Raw genomic sequence first — 27,944 nt, forward strand, 5'->3', positions numbered from 1 at the left:
CCATGGCTGTCATGGAGGCCATGAATTCCAGAGCAGATACCAAGGCCCCGCCAAGGGAAGATTGAAGTCTCCCAAGACCAAAAGTCTAGGGTCTCAACCACCAGCCCTGCTACAAGGCCAGGGAGCTCACAGAAGGCAGCAGCTGGGTAGCAGGGCAGCCAGTACACCAGCAGAAGCCCAATCTGAGAGAGGAGAGCTGGTCTTGTGGTAGTAAGCATGACTTGTCCCCTTAGCTAAGCAGGGTCTGCCCTGGTTGCATATGAAAGGGAGACTAGAAGTGTGAGCGCTGTAAGATATTCCCCTCAGGGGATGGAGCTGCTCTGGGAAGAGCAGAAGGTTTCAAGTTCCCTCCCTGGCTTCTTCAAGATAGGGCTGAGAGAGATTCCTGCCTGCAACCTTGGAGAAGTCGCTGCCAGTCTGTGAAGACAATACTGAGCTAGATAAACCAATGGTCTGACTCAGTATATGGCAGTTTCCTATGTTCCTAATCTTGTTAAATAGGCCCAGTGTCACAAGAAGGCATTCACAACCAGTTGCCTCCTGCCATACCTCCCATAGCCCATCACTGTGAGAGTAGGCTGCCCGATCCCACACATCATCAGGAAAACCATCTCCAGGAATAAGCATACGCCAGGGAGTCCTAGATGACAAAAAAAACCCCCCAACAACCTGAAAACTAAAAAGAACATAAGAAAAACCGAAAAAAATAAACATATAGGAATCGGTGAACAGGCATAATAACTGAAAAAGAGTCTAAAAATAGTATAAGATACAGGTTCAACTCAAATAGCAAAAGAAATATTAAAAGTAGGAGGAGACAAGCCAGAAGCCACAGAAGAGAGATAGGAAGGTATGGAGGAAGCAGGAAGAAAAGAATGAGGGTCACCCTAGAAGACAATTCCAGGTGACGTATCATAGCCAGAAACAAATAGACGAACCAGAAAAGGCAGGAGAAGATCTATTACAGACAAGGGCAGGGTGAGGAAAAGCATCAATGTGCACTAAACCAGAACAAGAAAAAGGGAGAGAATCAACACCAGAAGAATTTTGTGCCTCAGCAGTGCCAGATGGCAAAACAGAAGCTGCATTGGTTGACAGCCCAGGACTACTGGCTGAGAGCCCAGAAAGATTATCACACAAGGTCACAGAGGACTTATCAGTCAAAGAGCCAGATGAAGATTTTAAATTATGAGCACAGAGTAGAAGAAGCATTAGACCGTGATGGTTGAGACTGGACCGTAGAAACCGAAAAGACCCTAATATAATAGATGTCCCAAAGTTTAAGATAGTAACAAAGTTTAAAGCAATATAATGGTACATAGGAGGAGTGAAACACAAGTAGCAGTTTCTTAAACCCAAAGGCACTTGGCAAAAAATAACCCCCAACAAATTAATATCCACAGGTGTCCAGTGGAGAAGTTGGCACAAGGAGGTGATGATTGAGTTCTTATCAGACCAACGCCCCCGGTTAAAACCGTTATCCACAATAATTAAAACAATTTGAAGAGGCTGTAAAGCCTTGCCCCCCCAAACCAGCAAAGATGAGAGAATTTCAGTGGGTTAATTCAGGCGGAGGAAGACCATCACACTCTCGATCCAAATGAAAGTTCTGAGAAAGACAACAGTCCTGGGAGTGAAGCATATCACAGTTCAACCTAGCAGCTAGTATCCCATCCAGACCAGACATAAAATCACAGAGGGCTGCTGAGAGATCTGAAAAACGCTCATTAAGGCTATTTTTTCTCACAACAGAAGGTTGTTGTGCAAGCAGCGAGCTGACAGAGATCAGCAGCAGTCCTGAGAAAATCAGTCCTGGAAGGATCAGGCTCTTTATTGGGGACCCTAGGGCCATCATGAACACAGGCTGGGTGTCTAGTTCACTAGATAGATTAAACTGATGGAACGGGAGATCAGGGTCAGAGCTCTCACAGAGCACAGGTTCTTTAGAGTCAATAGCCTGCACTGCATGCAACAGAGTGAAATTCAGATTTTTACCAGAATCCAAGGTCTCATCAGAGCTGGCAAGCAAGTCAGAGGAGTCAGATCTAACAGCCATTCGTTCCTAAGGAATGTCTGACGGACAACAGAGATGTGATTGGGAGTTCAAAGACTGAGCAAACGATGAAAAATTAGCAGAGAAAAAACAGCTAAGCAGTCCCAAATCAGTCTCTGTGCCTTTAGACTCAGTCATAGATTTAATCTTGGAGTAAGTCCAAGGATAAACAGTCTTAGTTGAAGAGTTTCCCCGACGCCTTCCCATAGCCAAGACACAAAAGCAAACAAAAGATGAGAAAAAGCAAGAAAGCAGTAAACTGGCAATAAGCTAATGCGATAAAGAATAAAAGTCCACACAGAGGAAAAATAAAACTTAGTAGAATCAGAAAAACAAAACCAAAGAAGAAAAACAGAGAGAACTCACTAAAAACACTGTCACCTGGATGCCATCTTGGGGGTGGGGGATAAATATATATGCTGAAGGCAGGGGTATGTTCTTGGGCTGGCAGCCATGCTGGCTTGGGTTCCCCCAGTTCTCCTGGTGCAGGGGAGGAGTCCCAACAAGGCAGGTTCATTGGTTCCCCCTACCCTGTCTAATCCCCTGAACTGTCCTTGTCCTCCAGGTTGGGGGGAGTTATGACATCTGGTAGGAGTATAAATGAAAATAATTCAGGAATATAGTCTATTACAAGCCAGCATTATGATGTAGCTGCAAAAAAGGCTACTGCAATTTTAATTTGTATTAATAGAACTGTAGTTTCAAAGTCATGAGAAGAAATAGTTCAACTTTACTCTACACTAGTCAGAACACATGTGTTCTGTTTCTGGGGGTTGTACTTTAAGAAAGATGTAGACAAATGGGACAGGTTCAGAGGAGGGCAACAAAGTTGGCCAGGGATGGGGAGATTTTATGAGAAAAGGCTGAAGGAACTAGGTATGTTTAGCCTGCAGAAGAGAAGACCAAGGCAGGCACATGATATCACTCTTCAAATATCTGAAGGGCTGTTATACAGAAAAAGGCAAAGATGTTCTTTGCTGCCCCAGAGGATAGGAGCAGATCTAAAGGGCTGTTACAGGAGAGTAACTTCCAGTTGTATATCTATCTAGCTATCTAATTAATTCTCTTAAGGCGTACCAATGGCTAATCCCGTGTGTGGCAGCTCTCGCAAGAGTTCGTAAGCAGAAGCATCTGATTAGGCAGTAGGGATTCCATATGCAGATAGGGAGGAGGAGCCTGTGATGATTAAGGTCAGTTGGAATGCAACTGTTACTGATCAGAAGATGTTCTTGATTGTAGAGGAGAGGAACATATACATACTAGCTGACCCCGCACAGAGCATCTGTGCGCTCTTTGGGGCTGGTGGTTACCTCTCCCCCCCCTTCTGCCCCAGTCCCTGCCTCCGGGCCCAGCCACCTCTCCTCCCCACTGCCACTCCCCCCCCCCACCACTTTCTTTCCTCCCTCCTGGGCCTTACCTCCGCAGCCAGACCCGCCACCTCTGGTCTCTAAGGCTGGGGCGCCACTGCGGCAGCCAATTCTCCTGGGTGCGCCTCAGCCAATCAGGTGTGTCCGCCACCCAGCCAATCAGCTGGGCTCTGGGATGTACATTCCAAGGCACACCCAGGAGAATTAATATAATAGATAAAAGGACAGTGGGCAGGGGTCTGTGAAGAGAGGGGTGGTGAGGGAGGAAAGAGCCCCTTCAGGAGAAGGAGGTCGCCGTTGTTTGAAGATCTGTTAACTCAGGAAGGAAAAGAGAAAGAGAGAGAAAGAAAAAAAGAAGGTAGGGGAAGAGCGAGTGGAGGAGAGAGAAAGAGAAAAAGAAAGAAGGGCGAGGGACAGGCCCAAGCCTGTCAGCAGCCTGAGGGGAACGAGCTGCAGTGGCAGCAAGGAAGAGCCCAGTCGACCACTGCTGCTATTTGGGGCTACCGAGGCCATTGGCGGAGGCAGGCAGGCAGGCAAGGGATGGGCCCGGGTCTGTCAGAGACCTGAGGGGACCACTGTGGTGGTGGCAGCGAGGATGGGGCCCGGTCAACTGCTGCTGCTGCTCCTCCCCCCCTTGTGGAGAGGTGTCTGGCAATAGGGGGCTACAGCTTGGCCAATAGGCGGCAACAACACTGCAGCAACGACCAAGAGGGGTGAAGGGGATGGAGTAAAAGGATGGAGGAGTGACCAAGAAGGGATGGAAGCAAACGGATGGAGGAGGAGGAGCAGGAGTGTGGCTCAGGTGAGGGGGGGCTGTGGCAGGTGGTGAGGGGAGCAATCAAGTACTAGCATGCAAATGATCTGCATGGGTTAAGCTATTAGGAGAAATGTCTTAAAGATAAGAGCAGTTTAGCAACAGAACCACTCGCAGGTGGGAGGGCTATTTCTTGCTAAAAGTCTTCAAGCAGAGGCTGGTCAGCCATCTGTTGGTGTTGCTCTAGCTCTGGATTCCCTGCATTGAGGAGAGGGTTGGACTAGACCCATAAGAGCCTCACCAACATTCTGATACTGTTCTGTTGCTCCATTATGCAATTTATCTATTTATTTTCCAGATTTGTATACCACCCCAAACTTCTGTCTCTGGGAGGTTTACAACAGCATCAGATTAAAAATGAAGACCTGAAAACAATTTAAAACCACAGTCAAGTTAAAAAGCTTGGATGAAAAAACAAGTCTTTAGGGACCTTTAAAATGTTGTCAGAGAAGGAGGGGCTCTTATTTCAGCAGGAAGCACATTCCAGTGTCTCAGGCAGCAACAGAGAAGGCCCGTCCCTGTGTAGTCACCAGACGAGCTGGTGGCAACTGCAGACTAATCTCTCCAGATGATCTCAATGGGTGATGGGGTTCATAATGAAGAAGACATTCTCTTAAATAATCTATAAGGCCCTAAACAGGTTAGGGCCTTATAGGTTATAAACAGCACCTTGTATTTTGCCCGGAAACTTATTGGTAGCCAGTGTAGTTCTTTTAGTATAGGAATAATATGGTCTCCGAGATGACTCAGAGACCAACCTAGCTGTCGCATTCTGTACCAACTGCAGTTTCTGGACTACGTACGAAAACAGCCCCACATAAAGGAGGTTACAAAAAGCCAGTTGATTGGGTATCTGTAGTAAGGTTCTCCTTCTAGTTAACTAAGCACTTGCTATCTGTGATATTCTTTGTCCTCTTGTAGAGAGGTATGAGCTTATACTCTGTAGGACTGCCACTGGAGGTTGTTCACCTGTTCTTACCTTTTGCTGAGTGCACAGTATTCAGGGTGTGATCATAGGTGCAACCCCACTTCCCTTCCATATGTTGATTGTATACATGGACGGAATGTGAAAAGAGGGCTACAGTCACTTGGGAAAGGTCCCTATATTATTTATAGTCTCATCTCTAAAATAAGATTCTAGCCTCTTGGGGAGAAAATTGAGCATGTTTAGTGGGAGTGATTATTGTACTGCATATAATGTAACAGTCTTTGTGCATTTGGCCTGCAATATTGTAACTAATTTCTTGAGAAGTACAGAGAAAACTTCTGGACCTCAATCTTCCGAATTTAATGGCCAGCGTGAAACACTCCTATATGCAGATAAAACGGATACCTGCAGTGGAAAGTAAATGGCTGGCACAGAAGGTCTGAGGCTGCTCACATTCTCCAGATGCTTCACAGCTGAAGCAAAGGCATACCACCTCCCTTCACTCTCTCTTTGGTGGGCAGAGAGAAAGATGGGGCACATGCCACGTTGTTGCTTCTCCACACATGGGCCAGGCGCATCTGGGCCCAGCAGCACCTCTCCCTCCCATTTCACAACATTTTCCATGACTGCTGAGGTATACTGGCTCCATCACAGCCATTCAGCCCATCGGGGGGAGTGCAATTCACTGCAGTCCGGAAAGTGGTGAGCTGGGCAGCATGGAGAACTTGATGGAACTGGGTTACAACCTCACCCTGGGCAACAATGATGGTGAATGCATGGAGTGGGTGTTTGCCTGTGCTCCCCTTAGATACAGCAGCTGCAAAATGGGAGGAAGAGAAAGCCTGAAACTGAAACATGCTATTGGAATAGAAAATTGGGGGAGCATGTTTATCTGTGTAGGACAGAAGCACTAAGCAATGTTCATGGGCTCTAGATCACTACATGTAACATGATGGGATTTTTATTTTTATTTTTGCTTCACAACATGTTTTCTAAATTAGTAACATTGGCATTCTCTGTGTGTGGGTTTTTTAGGGTCTTCCCTCCAGATCTTCAAAACACTGTGGAATCAAACCATGCAGGTGAGCTCTTCTGTTCACATTTTTAGCTGATCAGGGATGATAAGGGAAGCCTTATATGGCAACAGCAGTCCATATAATGAATGCCATAATGCTGACATCTGGTTTTTCTGTGTTTAGAGAATGCAGCAGATGTCAAGGATCAAGACCCACTTTATCAGTAAGTTTGGAATACATTGCTTAATGGAAGAACTGTTTCAGGTTAAAGTTGTTCCAACTAGACTTTCTGCTATATAATTCTAGTACCAATAGTAACTAATGCTTAATTCAGTGCTTCACAGACTTCCAATAATGGAGGCACTCTTCTGTTCCATAAACTGAAATGGGAGGCCCGTTTTACTCTTGCACTCAAACAGGCTTGTTGTGGGAGTGTGTAAGCTGGCAATTGGCAGTTGCCCCTACGTAACAAGTAATTCAGTTGCATCTCTGCACTGGGAGTAACTCAGAAATCCAATCGCATTGCTGTAGAGACTGAAAATTACTCACCACAGCTGACTGGAAGGAAATGGGGCTGGAACAGTGAACCATGCAAAGATGCTGCAAGCAGCCACCTTTGTCAGTAGGTGTTTTGTATTCACAGGAGCTTATACGGTAATTATTTCTTTTTGTCTCATGGCACTCTAGTGTTCCCCAGTACAATGACTGGGAATTAGTGTCTTAATACAAGGATCTATTCATTACATGCCTTTGATATTGGAATGAAAATTAATCCACTGCTTGCTTAACTAAGTTAGATTGCACTGATAGTACACTTTCAAATTATCAACATTCCTACCCATGCTTAGAATCTGAACTTACCTCTGTTCTTACAAAAGTACCTTCTGTAAATGAAAGATCTTCCATGAGTGCAATGATAACTTTGGATCGTTCTTCATAGGAGTGCTGGTCTAATTCCAGCACTTTCTGCTTTCCATTAATGCCAGTGGCTGGCTTCTTTTTTTTATGGTTGAGATAGTCTTTGGAATTTAATAGTAAACCTTTTTTCTTTTCTTTTTTAAGAAATGAAGAACCAGAGGTTGTTCCATGTGAGATCACTGGTAAGCATGAAAGAACCAGTCAAATATCTTTAAATATGGGAAGCTTTTTTGATATCCATCTTAAAACAGTTTGTTAAAACAATTTATGTGCCATTAATATAGTTTTTCATAAAAATACTTAGCCCCTGGTAATAATGATGATCTGTTTGGTATTATGTGCTAGCAGTAAAGTCTCTAACCTTGAGTGACTCGGATTGTGTGGTGACATCGAATGTTCAGTTGTTAGGGTAACTAAGCAATTTGCAATCTCTTAGTTTGGCTGGGATTAAAACATGTCACAGTATATTGTTGGCAGGTATCTGACATGGAGGATGCCTAGATAGCCATGGGGGGCATAGGGTTGCTAGGTTGAGATAGCCTGTCATAGGCATTCTTCCAGTTGTTGTTTCTGCTGTTGCTATAGTTTTGTGACCTGGGAACTCTGAGTGGGAAACAAGGTTCCTAGGAAACAACCGACTGTTTCGATGAAACAAATTTGGAACGTTTTGAGTGTTTCGGCCATAGGTAACAATGGGGTGTTTCAAGTATCCCCATTGTTTCCTATAACCAGAACAAGCTGCACTCACAGACTGCATACACAAGTTTTGCATTGCAATTTGCCCCTCACAACACAAAACACACATCTCAAACACAGTCCAAAAATGGCCAAAAAAGAATCACTGACCTAGAATCCACTGCTAGCCACAGTGCCAGCACTGCAGTAACATTGGAACAAGTTGCTCTTTTACACACAATTATGATTCCTTATGTTCCTAGCATTGCAACAGCTGCCACAGCAGAACCCTTAGAAGGAAGTATAGCCATAATCTCATCTAGAGCAACTTCAGCCACATTTTGACTGAATACACCTTGCAATGCAGATTGCAGAGCAGTGAGTTAAGCATACGTTAGTCTCAAGGTCAGACATGGAGCTCATCACAGCAGTAACCAAGAACTATTATACACACACACACCACTGTCCATTTTTGCCACAACACTATCTCACAAACAAAACAAACCACAACTCAAGGAAGGCAGGCACCCAAGTTCTGCCTTTGCTGAACTTTTGTCCAGAAAAACCAGATAGTTGTAGCTGCAATAGCACAGCATATTATACTCAGTGCTGGATGGGGGGTGGGGCACAAAATCAAACCTTCCTTTCTCCTCTCCTGATGTATCCACTCCTTTTGTGTCTCCCCGCCCCCCAGCCAGTGTGGGCACAGTTGCCCATGACAACACTTGATTCATATGATAACAAGCCAACCAAGAAGCAAGGAGATCTCAAGCCAGTAGGAAGCTAGTGCCAGAAAACCAATCAGCAAGAGAAAAACAGGCCTCCAAATGACACTTGAAACATTTCGATCAAAACTAGGTTGTTTTGTTCCAAGCTTGAAACAGGCCCTTAGATAGTGTTTTGTTTCGAGCTCGAGTTTCGAGTCCAGCAAAACCAGATAGTTGTAGCTGCAATAGCACAGCATATTATACTCAGTGCTGGATTGGGGGGGGGGGGGGGCACAAAACCAAACCTTCCTTCCTCCTCTCCTGATGTATCCACTCCTTTTGTGTCTCCCCGCCCCCCAGCCAGTGTGGGCACAGTTGCCCATGACAACAATTGATTCATGTGATAACAAGCCAACCAAGAAGCAAGGAGATCTCAAGCCAGTAGGAAGCTAGTGCCAGAAAACCAATCAGCAAGGGAAAAACAGGCCTTCCAAATGACACTTGAAACATTTCGATCAAAACTAGGTTGTTTTGTTCCAAGCTTGAAACAGGCCCTTAGATGGTGTTTTGTTTCGAGCTCAAAACACGTGAAGCAGCCCATTTTGAGTTGAAGCTTTTCACGTTCGAAATGTTTTGCGCATCCCTATTTAGAAATGGTGGTTAGGTTTAAACGATAATATAGCTGAAATACTTTATTAATAATCCTAAAGATCTCAGGCATTTTGTTTTGAATCTTTTGGGTGGAGGCATCTCAGCCAACACCTCTGCAGTTGCCTCTTCTGTAACCTTTTGTGTTTAATTGCATAAGGTCCTCATCAGAGTTCTGCATATGAGTCCAACAACTCTTCTATATCATCCACCTCCAATTCAAGACTGAATTGCTTTCCCATGTCAGTTATGTTTTCAGTGATATTCTGCAGAGTCTCTTCAGCCCCCTTAACATCATTAACAAACTGAGGGCAAAGTTTCCCCCCAAACCCCATTCATATTGGTCTGCATGACCTTATGCCAAGACACCCCAATGGTCTTTACTGCAGCATATATGTTGTAACCCTTCCAGAACTCTTTGAGAGTAGGAGCTTCTTCCCCCTCTGAAGCCCTAATTCCCTGGATAAAAGTTCTATGAGTGTAGTAAGCCTTAAATGATCCTATAATTCCTTGGCCCATTGGCTGCAGCAGGAAGGTTGTGTTTGGAGGTAGAAACACAACCTTGATGTCAGGTTGAAAATAATCTAGGGAAACTGGGTGCCCAGGTGCATTGACTAACACAAGCAAAATTTTGAAGGGAATACTATTTCTTGCAGTTTAACTTCAGGTACAAAATGATGAAGGAACCAAACTTCAAAAAGCACCAGAATTTAGCCAAGCCTTTTTATTTGACTTCTACACGACAGATGGAGATGCTTTTGTTATACTCTTCAGTGCTCTAGGGTTCTCAGAATGAGAAACCAGGAGTGGCTTAAGCTTAAAATCCTCAGCGGCATTCCTTCCAAGCAAAAGTGTCAAGTGGTCTTTTGCAGCATTAAAGCCAGGCATGATTTTCTCTTCCTTGGAGATGTAAGTTCTCTCAGGTATCTTTTCCCGGAAAGGTCCGGTCTCATTAACATTAAACACTTGATAAGCGCTGTATTTTCCCTCAATTATAGCAGCAAATCTCTGGATAAAATCAGTGGCTGCTCTTTCATTAGCACTAGCAGCTTTCCCACTCATTTTAATGTTATGCAAGTTTGCCTAGCTTTAAATCTGTTAAACCACCCATGTCTTGTCAAAAATGGTTCCACTTCACTAGCGTTTTTGCCTGATTTTTTTAATTCAAGTCCTCATAAAGAGTAAAAGGCCTCCTTGAATCCGCATAAGACTAACAGGCACTTTACGCTGATGTTGGTCTTCAAGCCACAAAATCAACAATTTTTCCATGTCAGAAATGATTCCTCCTCCTCCTTTTTTCTTTTTCTTTTTTTTAATATCAGGGTTGATTGCATGGGTGACGATCCCTTCACGTATTCTATAATTCTGGCTTTGTCCTTAATAATTGTTCCTATCATAGAACGATTTAAACCAGGCACATACCAGTCTATGATGGTGTTTCTCCTTTCTCTGAATGCCCTATTATGCTTAACTTGATTTCAAGTGTTATGGCTTTTCTTTTCCATGACACAGGTGTATCACTACTATTATGCTTATCAGTCATGATTAGGGCTCAAAGAAAAAACCTTTCACATGGAATGCAGCAAGTAAGCAATTGAGTAGCACACACACATACGGTACATAGCACATACACACTGTCTTGAGCAGGGTTCTGGGTGATTTTGACCTCAGGCTGGGAGCTTGTTCCACCTGGATCCCCAGTCCCATACTTAGTCATCTTAACCTGGGCTGCTGCTGCTGCTGCTGCAAGGTCTCTGTCCGTAGTGGGCTGGGAGGTTTTTAAAACCTGGATTCCCAGTCCCACACTTGCTCTTCCCCTGGGCTGCTGCAAGGAATCACAGAGCTCCCCATTGTGATTTCAGCCTCCTCTGTATCTTGCCCCTCACCAGGCCGTTGCTGCTGCCTCACTATGAAGGTCTCATTTGTTCTTGTGTTAGGGTCTGAGATACCTCTTCCTTGGAGGCCGGCAGCTCAAACTGTGTGGTGTTGCTGCCTCTGCCCCACTCCAAAAGCAATGTGCTGGTCTCAGCTGCTGCTCAGTCACGTCCCTTCCTCAGTGGCCAGTGGTGTGCGCCAAATGATTTTGTTGCAGCCCTTCAACTTTCTGAGCTGCTTATTGGTCACATTCTGCTGTGTTGCTTGCCCAGGCCTGGAAGTTGTGGGGAGCTCCAAGCCAAACCCTTTCTGAACACTGCTTCCCACCAGCATAGTGAGCTGCTTTCTACCTGCGGCCACCACCTCCTCTGCTTCGTGTGCTGGGAGAACTCCCTTTCCACGTGCTGCTGCCAAGCACCCACTCACACACGGCTGCAAGAATAGGTAAAGGGTGCTCAAATTGTAGGAGCCACCAGCAACCAAAACACAGCCCGCTGCTCCAGAGAGAGGCGGCTTTTGGAAAGAGTTTAGTTTGGAGGTGCTGCCGAAGCACTCGCAGAGCGATTTCAACCCTCTGGAATGCATGCGCCTGCAAGAAAAGGAGAAGGGAGTGCAGATTAGAGGGGATGCTGGCAACCAAAATGCAGCCTGCTGCTCTGGAGAGAGGGCTTGGGGCTCCCTGCAACTGCGGGGGTTTGGGCAGCAATGAGATGGGGTATGACTGACTTGCAGCTTGGAAGAGTGTGCACAACCTGACAGTTGTTTTTTAAGAGCAAGCTGCTGGCTGTAAGGGAAGGGCTGTACTGTACTGAGCAGTAGCTTAGCCAAGTGCATTGTCTTTTAAATGAGGCAGCCGCCGAGGAAGGGGCATTTAAGACTATAACACAGGAGGCAGTCCCTTTAAGAAAGAACAGCTGAGCCTATGCCACTCATGTGCGGGTTGGTGTTTGTATGCCAGGATTTCTGTACTAGAGAGCTTGCTTCGGAAGTCAAGCATCCGTTTGTTGGGGAGTCCCTGTACTTAGGCTTAGTTACAGTAGACTATGAGGACCAAGGGATTGTGTTAAAGCCTTCATAGAAAAGATAGGTTTTGGGGAGGAATCTGAAGGATTTGGTTCTCTCAAAAGCTGCATGCAGGCTAAACTTCATAGTATAAGTACTGTACTGAAATAAAGCTTGTCTGTTTGTTTTTCCTTTCCCAAAGGGATGAACACTCTACTACATGCCCCTATCCAGACACCTTTACAACAAATGGAGGTAAAAATTCCACCCAGGTGATATTTTAAATCAAAGATAGCAATTTGTGTACAATGGGCACAATATAACTGAAAAGTTATATTACAAAAACCAGGGGTGGTTCTTCTATGAGGCCAGATAAGGCAATGGCCTTGGGCAGCAAGTGCACCATGAGGTGGTGAATGTGGGCACCTTGCCCCTCTGGCAGGTATTGCCTAGTCTGTCTGCTGTCACCATATGTGTGTCAACTCTGCTGCTGTCTTGTATCTGGCCTGCCCCCCCCCAAATGGCACACTGCCCCCAGTCCAGACAATGCCCCGCTTTGCCTTTTTGCCACTGGCCTCGGCTTCTGCCACCACTGTTGCCTATTTGCATGGTGTGAGGTAGCAAGGAGTGTGCCTCCAGTAGCACAGGCTTGTTTTTTAAAACCTTTTTTATTTTGGCGGGGGTGGGGGAGGTAAATCTTAAAGTTCCATTATCTGAAACCTCAGTAAAATATAACCAGCACTTAGCATTTAGAAATGTCAATAAGCGTTAGCTTATTTGTTTGGGTTTGGTTTTTTTATAGTGTCATGATGCAAACACTGGTCAAGAATGGAACAAAATGGACAGAACATGTTTGTTTTCAGAAGAAAATGAAATGGATATGACAGTTGGTCACATGGTCATGATTACCCATGATATTGGAATATCTCACACTGATAATAAGCCCAGGAAAATTGATTTCAAATCATTTGCCTTTAGTAAAGAAGTTTCAGAAGTGAATAAGGAGTTCAGCTTCTTTAGTAGCTCTGCAAAGGTGAATGAGACTTCTGTATCTCAACAGAAGACAAACACTCAAAACACACAGAAAATTAACTGTGATTACTTTCTGAAAAGCTTGAAGTCAACTAAAGTGCTTCCTATAAATCTTGTTCCTACCATGGTTCCAGAAAGAAATGTGTGTTCTTCAGCGGAAGATGCTTATACCCACTCACAAGGGAAAAACCGCAACATAACTACTGTCTTTGATGGACTTGATAGTAGAATGGATGTTACAGAGTACTGCGTATCTAATAAGAATGTAACCTCACCACATACTTGGCATCCCTTAAAACCATCAGGATGTGGGGAAGTGACTCTGGCTTGTGGAGATGAAAGCATGGACTTGACTGTTGCCAATACTGAAATAATTTTGCTACCTGGAACTAGCTCATTTAAGAAGGTGAATCAACAGGAGCACCTCAAAAGAGATGGCTCAGTCACTTGTAGGACTGATAGCTGTAGATTAAATACTTCTAGTTACCAATCTGGTGTCCAGCAGGACCCACATATGTGTATTGTAAATAACAATGCAGATGTTGCTGCTAAGCATGCTGACAAGATGACTAGTAGGGATGCCTCACTGGCTTTTAATCAGGGAAACAGGACAATACCGTTTGGGCCTGCCACTTCTGTGCCAGTTCTCCATGGTGATAGGACCACTGTCTTCTCTAGCTTCTGTGCAGATATGGAAATGACTAGCAGTTGCTCAGGTTTAATTTGGGATGGAAATTCCAAGCACACTAGTAATCTTCCTTATGGTACTTCTGAAAAACAACGAAGCAGTGTCGCAAGGCTAGTGGAGGGAACTGTTTCTGGAGAGAGCAATATGGCCATTACAAAAAACCAAGCTTCTACAAATTCTTACCTAAATAGTGTGCAACATTCCTTCCCCTACAATGAAATTGCTGCTTCAAATCGAGAATCTGCAAATATGGAGCTGCTAAATCCAAGAATAAATCCTGGCTCTTGGGACTCCTGCCTTCATGAGAGGAAAGAAAGCTCTCTGCTGGTTTCATTGCCAAGTAAAAGATCCGCTGTCTCCTCATCAAAAAACATTGATTTAAATAGAAGTTCGGTTGCAACAAGTACTAGAAAGCATGCAGAGAATCATTTTCTTCCTGTATCATCTGATATGACTGTGTTTGAACAAGTCAATCATACAACAGCAGAAGACAGTAAAACTAATGTAAAAAGTGGGGTTTCAGACAATGCAACTTCCTTCATTCCTGCAAATAAAACTATTATGTTCACATGCAGTGAGGACATGGAAATAACTAAACCCACAGCGTACTTCAGAGATCTATCTATTAACACTGCTGAATTCCATGATGTGCCACAACATGAAATGAGGGCCAGTAAGAAAAGTGTAACAGATTTAGCTAGTGGTGAGACTGTGCTGTTTTCTCAGAGAGAAGACAATGAAATGGAGATTACCAAGAGCTGTACAGTGGCAGTAAGCCATGATATTATCCAACAAGCCAAGGTAGCTACTCAAGAGCTGCTAAATCCAAGAATAGGTCCTGACTCTTGGGACTCCTACCTTCCTGAGAGGAAAGAAAACTCTCTGTTTGTTTCATTGCCAAGTAAAAGATCCGCTGTCTCCTCATCAAAAAACATTGATTTAAATACAAGTTTGGTTGCAACAAGTGCTAGAAAGCATGCAGAGAATCAGTTTCTTCCCATATCATCTGATATGACTGTGTTTGAACAAGTCAATCATACAACAGCAGAAGACAGTAAAACTTGTGTAAAAAGTGGGGTTTCAGACAATGCAACTTCCTTCATTCCTGCAGATAAAACTATTATGTTGACATGCAGTGAGGACATGGAAATAACTAAACCCACAACATACTTCAGAGACCTATTTGTTCACACTGCTGAATTCCATGATGTGCCACAACATGAAATGAGGGCCAGTAAGAAAAGTGTAACAGATTTAGCTAGTGGTGAGACTGTGCTGTTTTCCCAGAGAGAAGACAATGAAATGGAGATTACCAAGAGCTGTACAGTGGCAGTAAGCCATGATATTATCCAACAAGCCAAGGTAGCTACTCAAGAGCTGTTCTCAGATCCTGCAGATAAAACTGGTGTGTCAGTACAAAGCAGTGATACTCCAGTAACTAAATCCACAACTTGTTTTCCCCTAGATAAAACTGTGATGTTTGTGCACAATAACGAAATAGAAATTTCTAAACCCATAACAGATAGATTTCTGAAGAATACTAATTTCAGAGCTTTGTCACAGAAAGGGAAAGAGGCTAGGGAAGCAGTGTTACCAGGCACAGCTAAAGGCGATACCATTAATCTTGCACCACCTGAAAATGAAATGGAGATTACTAAGAGCCATACAGTGGCAGTTGATCATGGTATTGCCAGCCAGTATGAAAGAACCTCTCAAGTGCCATTTGGCTGGGAAGATATGGACATTGCAGGATTTCTTGCTGTTGACAAAAATTCAAAAATAAATATGCCAAAGAGTGTGGTGAAACTTGGAAAGCAAGCTGAATGGGAGCCCTCTTCAAACCAAAACTTTGAAACTCTGGCCGATATAGAGACCACTAAAAGCTATTCAATGCCATTTGATAGCAAAGCAGTCTTGCATAATCAGTCAGCTAGCCAATCTGGATCTGGATTTTCTCTCAGTAAGATTCATGCATTTGCATCTTGCCAGAATGGTGCAGAAGTCACTGATTTGCCTCTTAATACTACTGGTAATGGGAGCCTGAAGGGATCTGAGAAGCAAGAAATGCCAAGTAAAAACACACAGCAGAACTTGGATAACATGCCATCCCTTCCTTGCAGGGCGGAAAAGCAAGATATAGAAATTGCAAGAAATCAAACCATTACTATTCATGGCTCTAATAACTTCTTGTTGACTTCTGAGAAGCAGATACTGAATTCCTCCATGAAGTCAAGAGAAAAGATGATCTCACTTTTAGATGAAGATAACATGGAGATGACTAGAAATTACACAACTGGAATTGAGTTTATGCATACAAATGATTTAAAGAATGAATGCTACCTACTTTCCCAGGCAAAATCAGGTTCTGTAGTGCCTTATGAAACTAAATTGGGCAGTGCTGAAACTGACAAAAGTATACCTGAAAAATCAGTTTGTTCTGCCAATGTGATGTTTTCTATACCTCTGAATATTGTCCAAGAGCAACAGAAATATTTGAAAATGAAAGAAAAACAGCTAGAATCCTGCACATCCAGTATCGGTAATCTTGTAAAAGAAATTGCATCAAATGTGTCCTGTAGGGAAGAAAATAAATTAGTATTGACAAGTCCACAATCTGCAGAAACAGGTCTTGATTTGAACACAGGGAGAATGATTACTGAAAGCAAGAAAAATGATCCAAGGAAGTTGTCTCAGTCAAGACAGGAAGATAATCAGAGTAGAGGAACAGAAGGTCTTCCAGTTGATAACAAAGTAACTAAGAATTGTGAAACTGTGCCATGTGAATGGGGAAGTATTACAAAAGACCGGCAAACTAATTTCAATTTTCTTTCCAAGGAAGATCACGTTTTTCTGCCTCGGATATCTGCTAGTGTCAGTGATTGTTCAAAGATGGAAAATGTTGGGAAGAAGTCAGAACTTGTCCTATTCTCTGAGAACACTAGACCCAGTCTTGAAAAACACTTGGCCAAACCAACGATGAAGCCAGATGATTTTCTGGAGTTGAGACATATTGTCAAAGAACCGAATAATCCTATTGCTTGCAATGAACAGACAAATATGGGTACTGCAGAAGATGCTCCCCATAGTGTACCCATAAATACTATAAATCACTGTCAAATAACAAAATTGCCCCTAGGTATCTTCCCACCTAAACTGCCAAATAGAAGAAAGTCTGCTCTGTCTAATGTAGATGATATTTGTACCAGATCCCAAGAGAGAAAAGAAGCTCAAGATTCAGAAAGCTCTTTGCTGATTAAGAAACTCTCAGACAAAATTACACAGAATTTAAGTCCATCTCATTATATAGGTGAAGAATTGCTTCCACCATGTTTAGAGGAAATGGATTCTAATGAGTCTCTGAGTTGTGAAGTGTTTGAAAAGCCTTGTGATGTGCTAAGTGGACAGGAGATCACTGATAATGAAGGGCATCTATTTGAAGTATTTGAAACTAATGGCAGGCAGAAGAGAGCTTGGAATCAAGACGATGAGGAACTTCAAAAAGAAAAGAAGCTTAAAGTAGATGAGGGCTGGGAAACAATGGCAGAGTTTAAACAGGTTGGTACAAGATCACTATTTGGCATTTGGTCGCTCTTTCTCAAGTCTGTAAAATGGTATCTTACCTTTTCGTAGAGGGCTTAAGTGGGGGATGGGGGGTGGAATGTAGTTCAGTGGTACAGCACATGCTTTGCATGTAGAAACTCCCAGTTTATTTCCTGGCATTTCTGGAAAAAGCTAGGAAGGGGTCCTAGAGAACTGGAGAACTGCTCAGCACTGTGTGCAGACGAATGTTTCTTAATTTTTTTTGGAGTCATGGACCAGTACATTCTTCGTGCACAGTTTCCCAGACCAGCAGTTAGTAAAGGGGTCGCCCCACCACCCTTGCCCCCAGGTACACACACACACACACACACACACACACACACACACCTGGCAAGGGTCACTGCCGGCGGGAGCTCTCCGGAGCTCATTTCCAGGCAACCCTCGTTGCTGGATAACGTTCATTTTGAGGAAGCAAAAGGGGGGGGGGGGGAAGCAAGCTAAAAATGAGCTTCGGAGAGCTCACTCAGGCTCTGTTGATCCTGGGCCCCGCCTCCTTTGCTCATGATGTCATGCACAGAGCCCAGGCAAACTCTCCAAAGCTCATTTCTAGGCAGACAGACCTTGATGCTGGATAACATTCATTTTGAGGAAGCAAAATAGACATTATCCAGCAACAAGGGCTGCCTGCCTAGAAATGAGCTCTGGAGAGCTCCCGCCAGTGGCGGCACCTGCTGACCCAAAACTGTGTTTGGGTTTGGTTTTTGTTTTTCATTCCTCATGGACCAGTACTCAACGCCTTATGAACCAGCACCAGTCTGTGGACCAGCGGTTGAGAAACACTGGTGTAGACAATGCTGAGCTAGATGGACCAATGGCCTGACTTAATATGGCAGCTTCATAAGTTCGTATGACTAAGGCAATACGTTCAGCACTTGTGTAGTGTTATCCTAAATCTTTCCTCTAGCTACGTGTCAATTCTATTCCCCTCTAACCTTAATCTTAAAAAAAAAAAAAAAAAGATGGTAGCATTTGAATTTTCTGAAGAGTTGGGAAATACCTACAATAAAAAAGGACTTTTTAAATGAATTACAAAGAGCCTATTTTAGAAATGTTGAGTTGGTTCTTCTGAGATTTTACTGGATTTCTGTTATGTTGAACATAATTGAGTATATCTTATGTAAATCTATTAGCTTACTTATGAAGAGTAATGCATGCACAGCTTCAGGTGGTTCATGAACACATTTGGGAGTCTGCTATACACTATTAAGCGCACAATCTAGATTTTGTTTACATTGGCTTTTATTGTGTGCCTCTGCTTATGGTGCAATCCTATACATACTTACCTGGGAATAACTTCCACTGCCCTGAGTGGGGCTTCTGAGTTGACCTCATTGCACTGTACTATTAAGTATTTTTCACCAAGTTATCAAGTTAAATTGGGTCTGAAGCAACACAAAGACATTAAATTTAAGCATTGCTTAATATAAACCTGAGGTAATTTTCAGATAAACAGGTTGCTCACCTGAAACTATTGATCTGGTAGAGATCCATTGATATCCATGAGAATGGGTAATGCGCCTGCTCAGGGTCCATGCAGTAGCATACTGCAGCTCGTCGAGGCGACCAAGCCCAGCCTACACGCCTTCAGCATGCTATTTAAAGGCGGGCTGGGCACCATGTTCTTCAGTTCTTGAACGACTGCCGTGAAGGATGATCATCCGGAATCAGGTGAGTTTATCTTCCAAGGAGAATAGCTTGCACACTCAATACACACATAGCGTAACACTACTACAGAGGGGTGGTCTCAGAGGGATACACTTATGGGTATCGATGGATCTCTACCAGATCAATAGTTACAGGTGAGCAACCTGTTAATCTGGATCGAGATCCATCGAGATCCATAAGAATGGGTGTTGAGCTAGCTCTCCCTGGAGGAGAGTGCCATAGTAGCTATTACAACACCCACTTTAAAACACTTCTCCCAAAGTTCACCTCAGCAGCAGAGTGCATGTCTATGGCATAATGTTTGACAAAAGGCAACTCAATGGACCAAGTCACTGCTTTGCAAATGTCAATGAAGCTTACCCTTGACGGGTGTGCAGCCAATGAAGCATAGGCACTGGTAGAGTGGGCCTTGATTGTTTCTGGAGGTTGGACATGTTGTGTCATATATGCTAGCAGGATGAGTTCCACTAGCCATCTGGACATTCTCTGTCTAGAAATACAGGAGCCTTTTACAGAGCCCTTGTATGCAACAAAGAGACGTTTGGTGGAGCTGAAGTGCTTAGTGTGATCCAAGTAGTACAACAGTGCTCTTCGCACATCTGAGTGCATCACGCATTCTAACGGAGTCGATGGGTCTTTAAAGAATGCAGGGAGGACAATGTCCTGGTTGAGGTGGGAGCTGGACACTACTTTAGGAAGAAAATCCAGATCCATTCGCGTTAGAATTTTATCGGGATGGATCATAGTGTATGGTAAGTCTATCCACAAAGCTGTTAATTCATTTACATGTTGTTATTGCTAGCAGAAAAGCAGTTTTCAAAGTCACCAGTTTGATGGAGGCAGAGCTCAGGTTCAAACGGGGTCTCTGTCAGTGTTGAAAGAACTATGGATATGTTCCATTGCGCCACAGGATTACAGACAGGTGGATATAGCCTTTTAGGAAAGCCTTGCTCTCTAGGTGTGAAAAAATAGTCTTCCCCTCATAGCCTGGATGTCTAGGGGAAAGTGCAGCTAAATGCACTTTGAGAGATGCATTAGCTAAACCTTTAGATTTTAGATTTAAGTAGAGAAGCACATCTCTAATTGATCAGGTTGAAACCATTGCATAAAATTTAAAACTGAGCCATTTGCTCCTGTAATTGCGTCTGGTAGAAGACTTCCTCTGGTTGAGGATCTTATTCAGGAGTAAATTCTCCAAGCTGTTAGGCAGAGCATTAGAGCATCTGGATATAGCACCTTGCCTTTGTCCAGAGTCAATAGATCTGCTACTTGTGATAGCCTTCGATAGTGGTTCCTTGAGAGTTTGAGTACCTGTGGAAACCATGGTTGTCTTGGCCACCATGGAGTCACCAGGATACAGGATGTAGGAGTAGCCAGAAGATGGGTGACCACTCAGCTGATCAGGGGTCACGGTGGAAACATATAAGAGGTTTCCTTTTGCCGGTTCAGTTAGAAGGCATCCCCCATTGATCGCGGGTTGTGTCCTGCCCTGGAGCAGAAGCAGGCACATTTTTTGTTCTCTGCAGTGGCAAACAGATCTATGGTTGGTTGCATCCAGCTTGAGAAGAGAAGTGTGATGCAATCAGTCTTGACTTCCCATTTGTGCTGTTGTGGGAATATCCAACTCAGGTCGTCTGCCAATATGTTGTCCAGGACCTTTATGTGTATGGCTAATGCGTAGACTTGACGCCGGATGCACCAATGCCAAAGTTGTAGGCTGAGTGCACAGAGACTCCGAGACACAGTCCCTCCCTGACAGTTCCTCTAGGCCAGGGCTGTAGTATTGTCTAACTGCACTTGCACCACTTTTCCCTGCAGAAGAGGGAGGAAGGCTTTCATTGCATTGAAGACAGCTAGAAGCTCCAGGAAACTGATATGTAAGTGTTTTTGTTGAAGGGTCCACTTGCCCTGTATCTGATGAGTTCCACAGTGGGGGCCCCAGCCTAGCAGAGAGGCGTCTGTTGTTAGCCAGATAGGAGTCATCATTTGGAACAGAACCCCTTCCAGCAGATTCCTTCTCATTGACCACCAGGTAAATGAGTGTAGGAATTGATCTGGGATAACTAGATCACAAAGTCCTGTCAATCTAAATTTGGGCGGAAGACCGACAAAAACCACCGTTGCAATTTGTGCATCTTTAACCAAGCATATCGCACCACTGTGTTGCAGGATACCATCAGATCTAGGAGTCTTTGAATTAGCCAGGTTGGTTGAGATTAATGTTGCTGGACATGGAGAACCAAGTCCTTGATGCACTGGAAGCATTCCTGAGGTAGATAAGCCTTCCTGGTTTTTGTGTCTAGAACCACTCCAGTGTAGCTGATTGCATGAACTGGCTCCAGCTCGGACTTCTTCGAATTGACTTGGATCCCCAAGTCTTGGAGGAGAGAGAGAACATATTTTGTTTGCGAAAATATGTTTCTTTGGAAGTCAGAAGCCAGTTGTCCAAGTGGGCATAAACTGATATACCTTGTGTCCTCAGGTAATCTATCACTGCAGCCATACATTTTGTAAACACCCTGGGGGCGGTGGCAAGTCCAAAGGGTAAGACTGTGTACTGGTACATTTGACTTCCTACTGCAAACCTGAGATACCTTCTGTGGTGTTCCCTGATGTTAATGTGGAAATATGCATCCTTGAGATCCAGAGTCACCAGCCAACTATCTTGATATAGAAGAGGTAGGATTTCTTGTAACACTATCATGTGGAATTTTCTCACATGGATGAACTTGTTCAGGTGGTGCAGATCCATAATAGGTCATATGATATGCCACCATCTCTCTTCAGGATCAAGAAATACTGGGAGTAGAAACCCTTCTGTCTGTGCACTCACTGTACTAGGGCAATAGCCCCTTTGGGAGTTACTTCACTTTTTCCAATAATGATTGGGAGGGTTGTTTTGTCATCTCTGTAAATTTGGGGTGGTTGTGAACTCTATCGCGTAGCCTGCAGATAAGATCTTCAGGACCCAGCAGTCCAATGTTATGTGGTTCCATGCAGGGGCATGGCGTGCCAAATTGATGTTGGTCATTGGCAGGAGGATAGAGTTCATGAGAGAGATGTTGTTGCTCACGTGCCAAGGTGTTGTGGCCGCCAGTGGCGGAAGAAGGGAGGAGTTTAGCAGGGACAACGGGTGGTCCCAACGCTCAAAGGTGCTTCTGAGGTTTGGGTTGTTTAGTGTGTTGAGATTGGTTTTGCTTTCCTTTCCCGTGGAAAGGACGTTTGTAGGGTTGATACTGTCTCCTAAAATCCCGATGCTCCTGATGTTTGAACGCGGATTTTTGTTTTGGCTGCTGGCAGTATCTGGAGTCCTAGGAGGAGGTGGGTGTCGTAGTAAATGTGTTAACCGTGAATTTCGACGTCACTTTTTCATCTTCTCCATGGTGGAGTCCGTATTTTCACTAAATAAGCCTTTCCCATCGGAAGGTAACCCCTCAACCCGCTCCTTCATATCCCCATGTGGATGTGTTGAGCGAAGCCACACGTGTCTGCGTAGGGAGACTGCTGCTGTCAAAGAGCGGGCCTCTGACTCAGCCTAGTGTTTGGCTGTACTTAACTGTTGCCTGGTAAGTGTAGCTGACTTGTCCAGGGTCTCTTGGAATTTTCTTTTGAATTCTTCAGAGAGGAGATCCATAGAGTTCTGTAACTCCTCCCATAGTCCTTGTGCATATTTTGCCATGCGGGCAGAATAATTAGCTATTTTGATGGACAAGTAGGAAGTGGAGTAGATCTTTCTTCCTAGAAAGTCTCATTTCCTCCCTTTGACTGTTGGAGTGGTATGTTTATGACCGGACTTTATAGATGATGACGTCGTACAATCAGTGACTAACTCATTGGTTGCAGAATTCTTTAATAGATATCGGTTATCCTTTGTCTGCACTCGATACAGACTTTCCAGCCATTTGGATGTGGGAGTTGATGTGTGGATCACCCCCCCCCCCCATGTACACTGTGCTGCTCTAGTAATGACTGGAAGTACAGGCAAAGCCATCAGTTGTGTAGATTCTGCCTGGATCATCATTTGTGGCCATTTCCGATTTTTAAGGTCAAGGCCCAGAGCCTTCGCCATATCCCTAACATGTTGATGGTACACCTTCATCTCTTCTTTAGATACATGAGTAGGTGGGGCCACTCTGGCATCCGGATCATCAGGGTCAGATTTGAAGTCTGAAATCCGTGGTGCTCTGATGGGGAGGGAGATGGAGGTATAAAGGTTTGCATCTCAGTGGAGGTTGTTCATTGTGGAATTGGAATGTTTAAAGTCTGTGTCCACATTTTCACATAAGGCTTGTGTGGCTGAATTTTTTGAAAAACTTCTCTGGAGGCCAGGAATCTGTTTACGTGGCCATTGAAATGTGCACTGGCACCGTCTGAATCAAGGCTATCACCTTAGCTGGCAGAGGGCAAGATCTCGTTTGAGGTTGTTTCCAAGGCTGATCTTGGAAATCAAAGGGGAAGCCAGGGGACCAAGTTCTCAACATAAGCGCTTCCCCTGCTGTCGAAGAGTGCGTAAATCTGCAGGTATGCCATGGTGAGGATGCCAAGTGTGCTGCTCTGAGTGCACCCTGTGCCTTTTGGGTCAGAGGTTGCTTAGTTGTTGATTCCCTCGGGGTCCCTGTTTTGGAAGTTCGAGGGAAACCCTTAAATGTCAAAGCTGAAGGGGTGCTGGAGTTAGAATCTAAGATCGATAGTAACATGTATGCTGTCGTAGTATCCAACACTACCTCCCTATCTTCTTCCTCAGTGTTGAAGGTTGGGATCTTTGTCTGCTATTGAGGGGTCACTAGCCTCAATGCCGACAGAACAGGTGTATTTAGCAACAAAACAGGAGGTTGAGTTTTTTGTGTCATAGTACCTTACATCGATATCAATGGCTTCTCTCAATGTTGGTCAGCAGGCATCGATGGAAGAGACAAATCTATCGGCTGTCGGTGCTGGTGAAAGGGAGTGGGCTCTCAACGTCAACAGTCTGGGAGCTGATGTCCTTTCAGTGTTGACGGTTTTCAAACATTCAGCATCCCTCGAAGTCAAAGCCTTTGATGTTGAACAATGTCGCTTTCGAGTTCGACTGCAGGAGGTCTTGAAGGAAGGTGCTGGGGCTCAGGAGATGGTGTTCCTTCCTTTGTCAGATCTACTGTCAGATCTTTTTGATTTATAGGAAGAATGAGGGTCTTCCAAATCTGAGTGCTTCCTCTTTGCTTTAGAACCTTCCAGTGTGGTCTTCGAAAAAAAATGCCAGTGCTGAACTCGATGTCGAAGGTTGTGGCCTTGTATGAGGATGCATTGCAGTCGACATCGAAGCCTTTGGGGTCAAGGGCAAGGTTCTGTCAACTTTGAGGAATTTAGCACCTCATCATAGATAGCAGCTCACAGCCGTAAAACCTGATTTTCCCCCCTCTCGTTTTGAGAAGGACAGGCAAATCTTGTATGAGGCGACATTGTGCTCTTCCACCAAGCAGATTAAGCACAAGTCGTGAAGATCCTTCAAAGGGAGCTTGGCATTACAGCCAGAGCATCTCTTGAAGGTCCATTTCTCTTCAGCCATTTTATGGGTGATCCAATCTGTTGTTCAAGTCCGTTCCAATTTCATAATTAATGCCAGGGAAGTCCGAAAGCCTTTCCATACAATTAACACCAGAGTAGTATGAGAGCCGTTCCAGTCAAAGCCAATAATCCGTCCATAAATTTCTTTCGCAGATAAACTCAGAAAAAGAACTAATCTGATGATGAGCGACAGCCCAAGGACTGCACGCAATGGTGGTCAGAAAAGAAGTGAAGAACATGGCGCCGAGCTTGCCTTTAAATAGCATGCTGAAGGCATGTAGGCAGGGCTTGGTCACCTCGACGAGCTGTGGCATGCTAGCATGTGGGCCCTGCGCATTACCCATTCTTATGGATCTTGTTCCAGATCAATTGTTTAATGACCATTTATATAATCCAGTAGCACTTAAAGTTTTGCTGTACTTGGAAATCTCTGTTGTAAATTCTCTTGGATAAACAATCAGGAGTCGGATTAACCGGGACTTCCTGTTGATCTGATCACGACAAGAGAATCTAAAAATTGCTTCTACTGCTTCACAGCAAGTTATATATCAACCAAAGTATTTCTTACATCCTAGAATAGTCTCTTGCTGATCTAATATATTCTGAATAATCATTATTTTAATTCCAGCCCCTTTCCAGCACTGTGGTCACTCACAGCCATATAGAAACTAATGATGGTAAAACTGTTCCGGATCTGATAGCTACAAACCTGGAAAAGACCCAAAGCAGCACCAGCAGCTCTTTGGATTCTCTAAAGGCTGACATAGACTTCAGCAGTAAGAATTCTTTCAAATGTGATCATTTTTTACTCTGCAAATCCAGCAAATTGTACCATATTCTGCATGTGATAGATGTTCCTCCTTCTATGATGGATGGTAGTCAGGTTACTCCTTCCACTTGCTTCAGAGGTAGAGCTATACAATTGAATACAGGAAAAATCTCCAGACAGGTCACTAGGTGTGTCTCTGTGTAAGATTCAGTCTCCTAAAGGTTTCAGTGTTTATAAAAGTCATAAAGAATTTCTCAAAATAACGTGCCCAAAATATTGTATACTGGCATATCTGTTTTAAATTGTATTCATAATTTTACACCTTTTGGCAACCCTAATATTTTTGCAAGCCCATTCAAGTATGTAACATCTCAAAAATGTTGCTTTGTATTTCAATGAAAATTTAAAGGATCCTGTTATTAAAAACTCTTTTTGTCCTGGAATGGAAGTTTCCAGATACTATCTTGAATGAGACTTGGGAATGCTTCTCCATGGTAGGAGGGCATCCTAAGCTAAATACAAGGTTCCCTGTTCATCTTACAGTCATGTTGTTAGTGCATTCCACATTTTCTCCTCTGCCCACTGCAGTGTACAAAACACTGGTTCTGTACTGGAGAAAGAGGAATGTGTTCAGAACATTTGCAATGCTGGCTCTGATTAGAAGTCCAGGAACTTATCTAACCTGCTCGGAGCCATCTAAGCTTGACATATCATGACAATACATTCCATAAGTTACTTATGTGTTGCATTAAATAGTTTCTACTAAGCCCACTCCCAATCCAATTTATTGGAACAAGGGCCACTGGTAAGATGCACCTTTTCCCTCCCAAGAAGAAAACGATAGCAAGGGAAAGCCCAGCTGTTGGCCAGACAGTGAGCAGCTACAAGGAGCATATTTCTTCCTCCCTGCCAGAAAGATCTCTGCTCATTTGACAGTTACCCTGAGGAGGAGAATACTCTGCCATCAGCCAGGGGGAAAGGGACTGCTGGGTATTCCTGTATGTAAATAATATCTTACTAATATTACAAATCTGCCTTGGAGATCATTTGGGTGAAAGGCTAGGTATAAATATTCTAAATAAAACATTGGATGATTTCAGGTTCCTAGTATTTTGAGAGAATAATTTCTCTATTCACTCTATACACACTGTTGATAATTAAAAAAAAACCTCCATCCTATGGCGGGTGGGGGCGGGAGATCAGCCAGGTGGGGGAGATGAGCCTGGCGTGTAGGTATTTCTCCTCCATTATAAAATCTCAAGATTTATAAAGACTTCAACTGAAAAGGGATGAGAATCCATAGCCAAAAAGCAATCTCTTCAGATTATCAGTCAAGATGGCCTGATTGAAGTGATCTTTTTCTCGATATTGATGTGTTGTATTTGTATATACTTGGAATATGTATTCTTGTTAAGCAACATCTCCTTTTCCACTCCTCTAGTTCAGCGGAATAGTGAAATGGAGACTCAGCTCCTCATGGACAATATTTGTGGACAAAATTTGCAGGAGGTATATAAGAGGCGTAAAACCCTTTAATTTTCCTCTCTAGCAAAAGCATATTGCTGGCTTTTGATCTAAACTCTTAAGTGCCTTTCTGCAATCTTGTTTGGAGTATTCATGTGTGAACTTCATTTCCAGAAATTGCAGGAAGGTGTTATCACAGTCCGGGAGTTTTTCACTCTTCTTCAAGTTCATGTTCTGATACAGAAGCCTCGCCAGAGCCAGCTTCCACCCAAAGTGAGTGTTAAAGTTGCATGTTTACTTATCCTAGCATATGTGTGAAGTATTTTTCACTTACCTTAAGATCTACATATAACATTCTTTTTCATAATCCCTGTTACTCATCAGTTCTTTTCAGCTTTGCAGCTTGTGTCCAAATCTCAGCTTCTAAGTAAGCATGTCATTTTTTATATTGGGTGTTAGAAATCCATTGATATTCATGAGACTTCATAGCTCTTCATACAACCATTACAATCAAACTACATCTTCTTTGGCTTAGCCAAAGTTTACTTTGTAATTTTTACTGTAGCATTTCTGAATTGACTAGGCACTATACAGTTTAAAAAGCAGCTGGTATCTTCAGAATTGCTGCAGCAAAAAAGGGACAGATTTTAAGCTTTGGCTATATATCTGGTTTCCTTTGTGTGCAAATGTCACATCTTTTGCTTCTGAAATGCATTGTGCCATATAGGGTTTTTCTCTTTTCTTCTCTGTAGTATGCAGTCAACAAACCACCGACCCTAGAAGATGCAATTCGCAGCCAGTACATTTATCGTCCCATGTTGCAGGCTTATGATGAAGATTGCCACATTCTCTCTGAGACAATGGAAGAGTAAGATATTTGCATTTTCTGTTCATAGAATGTATTTGAGTTAGCATGTAAAGGAAACCTGATGAGCTGAAACCGTTGTTATCGATATTCAGTTCACCTAAAGAGGGTTTGCATGACAAAAAGTTACTGGGAGTTTTTCAAGCATGTATATATTTTAGAGTGTGATCAAGAGGTCTGAGTAAGTAGTAGGCAAAATATGCTCTGTGATAATAGATCTTTGTCCTTGTGGGAGAACAGCTGAACCACTTAAGGGAAGCTTGAAGAAAAAATTGTAATATTTTAATGCAGAAAACACAACATATAGGATTCAA

General features: G+C 43.6%; 1 protein-coding gene across 3 annotated transcripts in view; it reads left to right on the forward strand.

The window, feature by feature from the left end:
• KNL1 (kinetochore scaffold 1) overlaps window positions 1-27,944 on the forward strand; it is an 82,303-nt gene that overhangs the window by 18,800 nt on the left and 35,559 nt on the right. For all 3 annotated transcript variants that reach the window (XM_053257641.1, XM_053257662.1, XM_053257652.1), the window contains exons 6-14: window positions 6,198-6,244; window positions 6,362-6,401; window positions 7,241-7,278; window positions 12,206-12,258; window positions 12,806-17,278; window positions 25,161-25,308; window positions 26,743-26,810; window positions 26,940-27,038; window positions 27,518-27,633. In XM_053257641.1, the coding sequence (XP_053113616.1) occupies window positions 6,198-6,244; window positions 6,362-6,401; window positions 7,241-7,278; window positions 12,206-12,258; window positions 12,806-17,278; window positions 25,161-25,308; window positions 26,743-26,810; window positions 26,940-27,038; window positions 27,518-27,633 (5,082 nt within the window). The remainder of the gene's footprint in view (window positions 1-6,197; window positions 6,245-6,361; window positions 6,402-7,240; window positions 7,279-12,205; window positions 12,259-12,805; window positions 17,279-25,160; window positions 25,309-26,742; window positions 26,811-26,939; window positions 27,039-27,517; window positions 27,634-27,944) is intronic.

This window comes from Hemicordylus capensis, chromosome 1, assembly GCF_027244095.1.
Source record: "Hemicordylus capensis ecotype Gifberg chromosome 1, rHemCap1.1.pri, whole genome shotgun sequence".
In the NCBI taxonomy this organism is placed as follows: Eukaryota; Metazoa; Chordata; class Lepidosauria; order Squamata; family Cordylidae; genus Hemicordylus; species Hemicordylus capensis.